This window comes from Manihot esculenta, chromosome 10 (assembly GCF_001659605.2).
Source record: "Manihot esculenta cultivar AM560-2 chromosome 10, M.esculenta_v8, whole genome shotgun sequence".
Classification (NCBI taxonomy): Eukaryota; Viridiplantae; Streptophyta; class Magnoliopsida; order Malpighiales; family Euphorbiaceae; genus Manihot; species Manihot esculenta.
In genome coordinates, this window is record NC_035170.2 from 2,967,561 (window position 1) to 2,978,132 (window position 10,572).

At 30.7% G+C, this 10,572-nt stretch overlaps 1 protein-coding gene across 5 annotated transcripts; it reads right to left on the reverse strand.

The window, feature by feature from the left end:
* Positions 1-1,542: 1,542 nt before the first annotated feature.
* On the reverse strand, positions 1,543-6,721 carry LOC110624889 (telomere repeat-binding protein 3). 5 transcript variants are annotated; one of them, XM_021770311.2, is made up of 10 exons: positions 6,384-6,720; positions 5,103-5,225; positions 4,172-5,006; positions 3,850-4,068; positions 3,672-3,740; positions 3,492-3,571; positions 2,972-3,213; positions 2,458-2,775; positions 2,303-2,366; positions 1,543-2,065 (listed from the first exon to the last, which is right to left on the reverse strand). In XM_021770311.2, the coding sequence occupies exons 2-10, from the start codon at positions 5,181-5,183 to the stop codon at positions 1,847-1,849; spliced, it is 2,127 nt and encodes a 708-aa protein (XP_021626003.1). In that variant the 5' UTR covers positions 5,184-5,225; positions 6,384-6,720; the 3' UTR covers positions 1,543-1,846. The 5 variants fall into 5 exon arrangements, with proteins under 5 accessions (XP_021626003.1, XP_021626002.1, XP_043817050.1 ...); XM_021770310.2 differs by having other exon boundaries at positions 4,172-5,009; XM_043961117.1 differs by having other exon boundaries at positions 1,925-2,065; positions 2,231-2,366; positions 4,172-5,009; positions 6,384-6,721.
* Positions 6,722-10,572: the final 3,851 nt, after the last annotated feature.

The window sequence follows — 10,572 nt, forward strand, 5'->3', positions numbered from 1 at the left end:
TTTCTTAATATTTTGAAATATCTAAATATTAATATTATAATTGAATTAAAACACTAAATATTAACTTTAAAATTATTAAGAATAAAATTTAAAATAATTTTTAATTCAATGTTAAAATTATCTCCAAAACTAACAAATCTTATTAAATTTAATTAGAGTTAATTATAATTTATTGAAGAAAAAAAAGGAGAGTAGCTTTAATTTGAGAATCCACGTCAACATAAGCTCAGAGAGCCCAAGTTCCATGCCAAATAAGTCCACAAACCAAGGTTAGATCTCCGTTGGCATGGAAGTGTAAATGGCCTCCTCAACAAACTTAAAAATTGTTAGACAATTGTAGCTTCGTCCGGTTAAAATCAAGAATTCTATAAATTTCACCAAAATTTAATTTAATTAATTTTTTGATAATTTTTTTAATTTAAAAAATAATATAATATAAATTTTTTAATTTAAAAGAATTGAAATCTTGTTTTTTTTTTATTAAAAATTGAATCATACCAAACCGGAAAAAACTACGTCATGCATGAAATTTTAATTCTTTTAGCCGGTATTTGAATATAATAATGATAGTAAATTTAAAATTTTGGCTAGTGAAGAATACGTTTTCTTGTTTGTAACGCAAAGGAATCAATACTTAGAACAATATATTATTTGATTTTTTGTGTGTAGCGTAGATGAAGAAGGAAGAGAATATTTGGTATACAGTGCTCCACCAATCCAACATGATGACTTATTCTCTTTATTATATGAGATATGATGCAGATGCCAGAGGCCACCGATCCTATGCACCTCCTTCCTTTAGATTCAGATTCCCACCCCTTAATCTTGGACGGACCCACTTCCAATTATTTTTCTCACTTTTATCTTTTTGCCGTTATTACTGTAATTCACGCCGATAACATAAAAACCGGAAATTCCATTTTCAGAATTTTAGATTCAATCAAGTTGCTTGCCTTTAAATTTTAAAAATGTTTTATACTTAAAATTTAAATTTATTAATTAAATAAAAAAACCATATATCACATTTCACATTTTCAAGAGGAAATAGGAAATTTGTTTATAGATTGGGATTTTAATTATTTAATATTTATTACAAAAAGGTCTTCTAATACATGTGATGCAAGAAGGAAAGCAAAGTGAAAAAGGGAAGTTGCCGGAATAAGCAGTCCATATATAATTTAAAAAAATGGAAAGGGCACGTGGGTTGGGTTGTTGTTGGTTGAAGAGAATATTGAAAGACTTGGGTTAGACGAAACCTACCCAACTCCCACCAATGCCGACTTATCCATCTTCCTAAGCTAACTCCTTTGATTTTAAGTGTTTCTTACGTGCTGCCAACCTTTGCTTTCAAGCTGATCTTTCAACTCTGCCATCTATTTATTTAACCATATTCTCTCTCCCCTCTCTCTCTCTCGCTTTTCCTCAATTTTCATATTAGAAAATTGCTCAAGAGATCTAGGACAAATAACTAAAAAACCCCAACAAAACTAATAATTGAATCAATAGATGACATTGCTAAAGTATTTGCATCTGAAGAATTGATTAAACAACAACAATGAACAATCAATGAAATTAATGATAGGGAAAAGAAACTACATATTTGAATTCTTCTGTTCAATTTGTATTACAGCAATTAAATCAATGAATTGAAGGAACACTAGATTCTGTTATTCTGTTAGAGTGTTCTTTATTTCACTGAATCATTTACAAATGCCAAACCTTCCACATTAGGAAGTTGGCAATGAATCATGTGTGTGTGAGAAAATATTACAGAAATTTGAATCAAATCATTTGTACAAGTTTCTTCTTCCCTCTTCCTGTCAATCATTTCCTTTTATTTTTTACATCATAACATGTGAATTTCACCTTCAACTCCATTTCTACCACCATGGCTCTCTGTTATCTTCAGAACTGCAGCCTGAGTCTTGCTGTGTTGCTTAGCTTGATGTTGAGACCAGTATGCATGGGCAGCCAGGACCCTATCCAAGAGCTCCTGGGGCACCGGCTCGCCCCTTCGTTGCTGAGGGGCAATCTTAGCCGTATGAACCAATGTCTTCCATTTATCCTGCAACAGTCGCCATCGCCAGTGAGAAATAACAGTATGGTATGGCTATTCATATAATTTACAAAGACGGCTGACAGAAATCCAAATATTGTAGCATATACATGGACTGCATTAAATGGGGAACAAGTGGAGCTATACAAGTTGCCTCCAATGAAATCCAATCACCTTTTCAATTCCCAAGTAAACATATAAACTTCATTCTTGATATATTTTGTTTTCTTGTAATAAAATACTTACCTTCAAGTCCACATAAGTTCGATGGTCTGCATTTTCAAAAGATCGCAATTTAACATCACGCCACCTGCAAGATAAAGAGGAATACTATTAAGGATCTTTTCAGCATCATTATTTGTCTCCCATTATGAAACACACAACCGTGAACAACACCATACCTTCCAGTTCCAAGCTCTTCAACTGCCTGCACTAGTGCTTCTACTTCTGACACTGAGAATGGTCTCCTGGTTCTGCGCTGTACAAGTTCAGATCGCCTAGCTTTCTGGTTAACAGGAACCACAGCAAGTGCCTCAACACTCACAGGCGGTACTGGAACCAGAGCTCTGGAATCTGACAGTACTTTATCAGTTGATTTGTCAGTATGGGAGGAACCAGATTCATGATTACTGTCAATGTTATTGCCTGAACTAGTCAGTGGAGGAGGATCAGGTGAGCCATCAGAAATTCCCAAATCTAAAACAGGAGCAGCTGGGGACCTGGAATAAAGAAAAAACAAACCTTGTATGAAATGCGTTGCAATACATCTGTACTAAAAAACCAATTGAATGATGCTGAACCATAATCGAATATGTTATCCACCATGCTGTAAAATTTAACACAAAATGCACATAACATACTCAAAACACATTTCTAACTTCCGGTGAAGTTGATATATAGGGAAAGTTAATTTACCTCGGTACAATTTGAGAGTTGTCACATGGTAATGGAATGGGAGGAGCTTCAGTGCACACAATTGGCTGAGCTTGCACAGGAGTAGGTTCTAATGTGAACCCCAAAGTATCAAGGTTCTCTTTGGAACTGATTCCAGCCTGTAATAAGGTTCTGTTATCATCCCTAACCTTCTTTCCGTGACAAAGCACTCCGACACGTAAACCACCTCCAAGTATAGCAGTCACAGCCTCCATAACTGTCCTCTACAGAAAGTCACATAAAAACCATAGAACAAAAATCAGGAATTCAGCAACAACTGCCCCTTCTCAGCAACTTGCCAATGAAAACTATCATTAAATATTCAATCCCGAAGACCTATTTATTTGAAGTATTCAAATCGTAAAAGACACATGCTCATATAGTTGGTATGCAATATCAATATAAAAATAAAAAACGACGAAACAACCTAAGGATACAGCTATTTAGGATGACGTTTACTGAATATATATTAACTGCAAACACGAAGACTGAACATCTGTACCTTCAGTGAACCAACAGTTGCAGTTTCAGGGACCTCAATAAAAAGCTCCGGTATCCTGAAGGACTTAATGCTGAACTTCACTGCACAAAAGAATGAACCAAATATAAGAACCTCTGGCGAATGTAATTAACACCATCAAATGATGTACAAACGTGCATCAATTGAACAATAGGTTAGTACCATGAGAATCCTCGGAATGCAAAGAAGCTTGATGACCTATAGTCGATGATGACATTGACACCTCATTTCCTGAACATAATAAGTAAAACCATTTAGCAAAACCAATGAGCACCAGCACCAGAAACCTGGAAAATCATGAAAATATAGAAGAAATCAAGGTAATAAGGTAGAAAAATACCTCCATGAAACATTGTAGCAGGGACATTCTTGTCTACATTTATGCCTTTTTCTGGAGAATTACAAACACTCTCACTGCTGAACCCTCCATCTGAAGTCACAACTAAGCTATGGTCAGAAAACTTCCTCTTCTTGTAAAGAGTGTCTTGTTGATATCTTTCACGACTGTAACATATCTTCCGCTTACGATGAAGAGGCCTCATTCCCCCATCCAAAAAAGCTGAGTGAAAAAATAAAAGAATAAATCACACAAACACATATAGATATAGTATAGAAGTAACTGAGGCATAATATAAATGAATGGTCATATTACAGATGCTTACCAACTTTGGAAAGTTCGCAATCCTTCAATGTTGGAGCTACTTTCCAGTATTTTGAAGTCAGTAATTTTCTTATTCTTCGATCCCCAATTCGGGATGGATGCCTATATGCCCTTGGCATGGTGCCAGGGTTATTACACCTAGAAAAGTTTTCATCATCATCTCTAATACCTAATTTACTATCATTCATAAGCCTTAAAATAGAGGCATTAGGAACAGGATCCCTGCGTAATGGCACTTTGACATCATTTTCTGAATTTATCGGTGGAGGATATTTCTTACTGGAATCCTTTAAATCACACGTGTTATCAGTAGTCAAACCTCCAGTCTCCAGAGCATCAGCCTCTCGACGTCTGCTGAATCCATTTTCTACAAAATCATCCCTATATTCCCCATCATAAGGAAAGGCTCTCTCTATTTTACAAGGGAAATCATGACATGAATTCTTGCTTTTGCAAATCATAGACTTCACATCAGTACTAATTTTCTTTGAGGAATCTGCATTTGTGATTATTGAGGACTGATCCAGAATGGAATCACTCTCGGAATGTTGGGATTCCTTCAGAATGCACTTTCTATCAATGATGGATGGGGCAAACTCAGGGATAAAAGCACTTTCTTCACAACTTCCCTGATCAACGAACTCAGTTTTCAGCACTTTATCTTCCTCTTGCTCCTGTTTGATAACATCATCACCAACAGCAGGCTGATCATTTGGGTCAGAAGCACTGCTAGAAGAAGAAGTTTCACTCTGCTGCAGTAGTTTTCCAGCTAATGAAGCAAGTAATTCAAATGCACATATTTGACTATCATCAACTTTCTTTTTATGCAGACCCCTCTGCTGGAACCAGTGACCAAGCGAAATATGGTCAGAAGAGTGTTCACAAGCATTGCAATTGAAAAGCTAGTATCTGAAAGTGCAATGCATACTTACCCTAGCTGATCTAGGAGCCCTAGGAATGAAGGGAACATGGAAGCCATTGAAACCATAATCTTGCCTCTTCTTTAGAACCATAGCTTAAGCATACATGTCAATTACACAGTCCACATTCCTTCACTGGCATCAAATCACAAGAATAAATAACCAAATCAGCCAATTATAGATGCAATTAACAACTCCACTTGAACTGCATGGTATAAGAGTGGAAAAAAAAGTCCCATCATCAAGTGAAAATAATAAACACAACCACACAATGTGATATGGTTATCAGCATTGGCTCTTGAGAGATCACCAAAGCAAGCGATGTTATGAACTACATAAATTCACATGCGCCATAGATAATTACCATAGCAGACCCACCAGCCACCACCAAAAAACAGAGATCCATAAATCATGGCTCCATGAGAAGCAGAATATACAATAAAACTTTAAAGAAAAACACAGATGGTCATCTGATAGGATTACATAAGGGCTTAATGATCAACAAAACAATGAAAGAAACATGCGCTCACGCTAAATTGTTCTAAGACTATTACTAGAATTGAAAAAAAAAAAAAAATGCAACTATTGCATCGCGTCAATTAGAATAAAAATCCTCAGATAATTGGCATCAATGTAAATAAAAACTATTTTCCTTTGTAACATCATATTCGCATTTTGAGATCCCAAAACTCCCAACATAGATCAATCTCAAGTTCAAAACCGTGATCGATCCAGCGTAGTCAAGAATAATACATCTGGAACTCTGTTCCGTTAACTACAATTCAAGGTGCTACTTCCAAATCCAGGATTTGGCTTTTGCTCTACATTATAATTGAACTAAAATTGGATTTCAACTTCCATAAAACCCCAATCTACATACTCAATTTTACCAAATTTGATGAATTTATAACTCCTATACAAAATTCAAATCCATTAGCAATTTTCTGAATACACCACCAAAAATAGAGCGACATCTAAATCCCTTAAACCCCAAAGCAGTCCAGTTAAAAACGGAGAACTCCAATTCATAACCATGATGTAAAATTCTAGAGAATTCCGACTCCCGCTCAAATACAATAAATTTGCACCCAACCAACAAGAACACAACTTCAAGGATCAGATCCCGATCTCAGTTTCAATTCAGCAAAACATTATGTACAACTCAAAATCCTCAGAATTCCCGCCGGATTATCGATCTGAACTTGCTCAACAACAATTCACAACAAAACAAAACAATAATTCAAACAAAAAATTGAAGAACAGAGAATTCAACAAGGAATTCGATTTACTCACCTGAAATAAAAGATCTTCGGATTAAAGTCTACAAAGTATGTACATAAAAAACAAATAATTATCTGCTCACTTTGGAAATGGAAAATGAAAAAGAAGAAATCCTTGAGAAATGCAAAACAAAGATCAGAGAATTCAAAAACAAAAGGTAAAATTAAAAGAATTAGAACAAGAAAAAAAAAAACAAATTTCAAATAATTTGAATTCTCATCTCTCTTCTCTCAATGGAATTATGAATTGAGAATGATCTCTAACTAAATGGAGAGGACATTAAAAAAGAAGCACAAAAACCTCTCCTTTTCTCTCTCTCTCTCTCTCTCTCTAAAAAACCACCAAAAAACAGTGGCTTAAACCTCCCTTATATCTTTTTATAAAGTTTTGACCACAAAACCGGACCAGCCAGTGAAAGGGCTGTAATATTACGGGCAATAGCAGGTCACCATAGTCCCTAAACCCCTCTTCTCTCTCTCTACGAATTGTTCAAGGCAAGATGGGGTGTGCCACGTGGCTGCTTCTCTCATAATATTAAACCATGTCAGATTTCTAAATTTTTGGGGATAATGTAAAAAAGAAATAAATAAAACACATGAAAATGGGGAGGTGGATTTGATGTGGGCGCTCACTTCTCGTGTATCCGTCATACTTCTTTCTTATTGGTCCACTTGTGAGGTCCACCGAGTTCATATGCAACTTCGTCTAATGGAACTAAATTTCAAGGACCCTCGGGGGAATATTCTTTATTCTAAATTTTCTAGGATTATTGGGATTTAATACCTCAATTTTTTTTAATCAAAATCCATTTACTTAATAGAACGTATCAACATTAATATAAAATTAATATAACAAAATCCATTGAAAAAAAAATTAATTAAAAACATAAATCAATTGAAAAAAAATTAATTAAAAAATAAATTATTTTTTTTTAAATAAACCACAAGAAAAAATTAAAATTTAATTTAAAGGTATTAAAACAAACGTAATTATTTTTGACCATTTACATGAATTTAAAAGTGAGCATTGTTTAATTTAAATTGAAAAAGCTATCTGAATCGAATTAATTTAAAATTTTAGTTTGATTTTTTTTTATCAGTTTAATTTTTAATTTTAAAATTTTTAATTATTTCAATTCGATTCGATTTTAATTAGAAAAAATTTAAAAAAATTAAATCAAATTAATTAATAATAAAATATTATTTTTAATAATATAAATATATTAAATATATTTTAATTAAGTAAAGTGTATAAATTAAAAAATTTATTAAACTTTTAAATCGATTAAATTGAATTGAATTAAAATCAATTTAATTTTTAATTAAAATCAGTTCGTACCGTTTTTATAAATACTAAAATTTTAAATTTTAATTTAATTTAATTTTAAATCAAATTCAGCGAATGCACACCTACGTAAACAAATACAAATAATTTAGAGAATAAAATAATACATCATATTATGAGATTTATAGTTTTTATTAGATTTAATTAATAATAATATTATTATTTGAATTGAATATATGTGGATTAAAAAAAGAAAGACGAATCTAATTAGCTTCTTAATTATTGTTTTTCCATTCTGGATAAACAATATTAATTAAGTTAACCATACCGAATGATTTTCTATTTAAATTAGAGGGTAGTTGTTAATTATTTTCTCAAATTTATTTTTTATTAAGCAATGTGTCCATATATTTTTAATTGCTAAAATAACATGAGTCATTTTATTTTAATTAAAAATCTCGCATTAATTATATTTATAAAAAAATTACTTTTAAATGTATAAAAAAATTACTTTTAATTATATTTTAAATAAATGTATAAATTACTTTTAAATGAATTTTTAATAATATTCGATTAATATATTTATATAAAAAAGAAATCACAGTACTTCCAACCGTAATATCAAACATGTCCTAAATTTCTCAAAGTTTGAAAACTGATGATAAGCTATAATCAACAAATTCATAGAGCGATATCTATTTATATAGTTAGAAAATAAAATTAAAATCAAATAGGAAACCTTTTAAAGTTAGAATTGTTATTTTGGGATTATATATATTTTAAGTTTTTTTTTAAAAAAAAAAACTATGAAAATTTATACTCTGATTGGAAAAAATAAAATAAAATATTTTTTTAAAATATAATTTTATAAAGTAAGAATTTTCATATTTTAAATTTTAATATTTTTTATTATTAAAAAAAATTTAAAACTATTTGAAAGTTTTTACTTTCATCGAAAAATTTGTGATTTTTAGAATTAAAAAAAAAAAAAGAATTCACGGTAGAATTATTACTATTTAAATTATTAATTGCAGGGCTAAATTCATCATTTGCTTTTGTCCGCTCAGCAATGCAAAATTGCAAATTTCAACAGACGAGCCAATGGAACCACCGGCGGTGTCACTTACAAAGAAAATCATACCCAGCCGTCTTTCCTATAAGTTTGTTTTATTACCCATTTTTATATTTTTAAAATAAAAAAAAACAAAATTATTCATCAAATATAAATAAATAAAATATTTTTTGAAATTTTTGTATAATTATTTGAAAAAAAATAAATGATGTGGCGTGAAAAAAGCATGAAAGGTATCGAAAAGAGTGGACCGAAGCGGCAAACTGGTTTATCCCGTAAAAAGAGTGTCCGCATAGATAATGTACACGCCTTGTTTAAATGAAGTTTCCTTCTTTGACAAGTGTCAAGCAGCCGGTTTACCTGAGGTAACTTTTCTACACGTGTCCGTCAGCATGCGAGTCAAACGCAATAAGCTTCGTGGTTGCGTCTCTGGTCTGGCTCTCTATGAAACTGGACTGAACCTGTTCGAAGAAATTGTTGCTACGAGGAATGTTATCGACAATTTTTTTTTTATATAAGTTAAATTAAATTTTAATTCAACTTTTTATTATTTTTTTTTTTGAATCAATTCAACTTTTTATTAATTAAATTTATATGTTTTTACTTAAAAATTAAATAAATTCTCTTCTAGCATAAATTTTTTTTAATAATACATAAATGTGGGAATTATAGAAGTTATATTTATTATGCAATTTTCTATAAATAATTATATTTATGGACAGGTTGACTATTAGTAACTTGGTGATTGTTAATAGTTTGTGTTGAATAATATTACACGTTTTGCTGAATTTGTATTATACGCAATTTATCCTTATGACCAATTGACCATATACAAATTTTTTGAACCTTCTCAATGAATTCTATCATTTTAATTCAATTGTGTGGAAAAATCAAATTATTTCATCAAACTTTAAATTTGTATTTTTTTTTATATTTAATGGTGGATGAAAAATCAAACAAACTGTGTTAATCGAATCATAATACAAAATATTAATAGTTCAAATTTCAATAGTTCACACTACTTTTAAAATAGTTTTAAACAGACTTTGTTATCACTATTTAATTTTTAATATTTTTAATTAATTCATAATTATTTAGTTAAAAATTGACCTTTGAATTATTATTTCTAATTATTAACATCCATTTGTTTGAAAAAGAACTTCTCACATTAAAAATATTTCTCAAAAAATTAATTTATTTTTTATTTATTTTTTTTATTATTTAGTGTTTATAATATAAAAAAAAATTTAATATATATTTTTTAAAAAAATTATTAATTTTAACTATTAAATATTTTATTATTTAATTTTTATAATTTAAAAAATTTATTAGCCGATTCCTTATAAATTTAAAAAATTTATTAATTAATTTTTTTTATTAAAAATATTTTAAATATTTTTAAAATATTAACAGTTAAAATTAATAAAAAAAATTAATTAGTAAACTTTTATTTATTTCTTTATATATTTTATTTATAATATCTGAGTTCACCCAACAAATTTACCATAAAATTGAGCGCCAACATTACTAAGAGGAAAGGCGGATAGAGATGGTGAACGGAAACTTCCAAAGAGGAGGAGAATCTCCAAGAGATATACTCGTAACTGTCAAAGAAAAGCATTAATTTGGGAGTTAGGACCATGACCCACAAGCAAGTTCTTTCTCTATCTGAAATTTGGCTCTTGTTCCTCTGTCATCAAAACTAGAAAGCTAATAAAGGCACAAATTTTATGAGAAGTGGGTCATTTCTTAATGAAAAAAAGTGATGAGCTAATTGAGTATAGCAATTAGCATAAACCCTCACATGATTGATTCATAGATAGGTGGAGAATCCATGTGATTTGA

What these genes read in the sequence shown, in the direction of transcription:
- LOC110624889 (XM_021770310.2), bottom strand. Translation starts at nt 5,183, where the DNA reads ATGGTTCTAAAGAAGAGGCAAGATTATGGTTTCAATGGCTTCCATGTT. An exon ending in GGGCTCCTAGATCAGCTAGG is followed by an intron (nt 5,010 to 5,102) that starts GTAAGTATGCAT and finishes CACTGGTTCCAG; the next exon opens with CAGAGGGGTCTGCATAAAAA. An exon ending in GAAGAGCTTGGAACTGGAAG is followed by an intron (nt 2,367 to 2,457) that starts GTATGGTGTTGT and finishes TTTATCTTGCAG; the next exon opens with GTGGCGTGATGTTAAATTGC.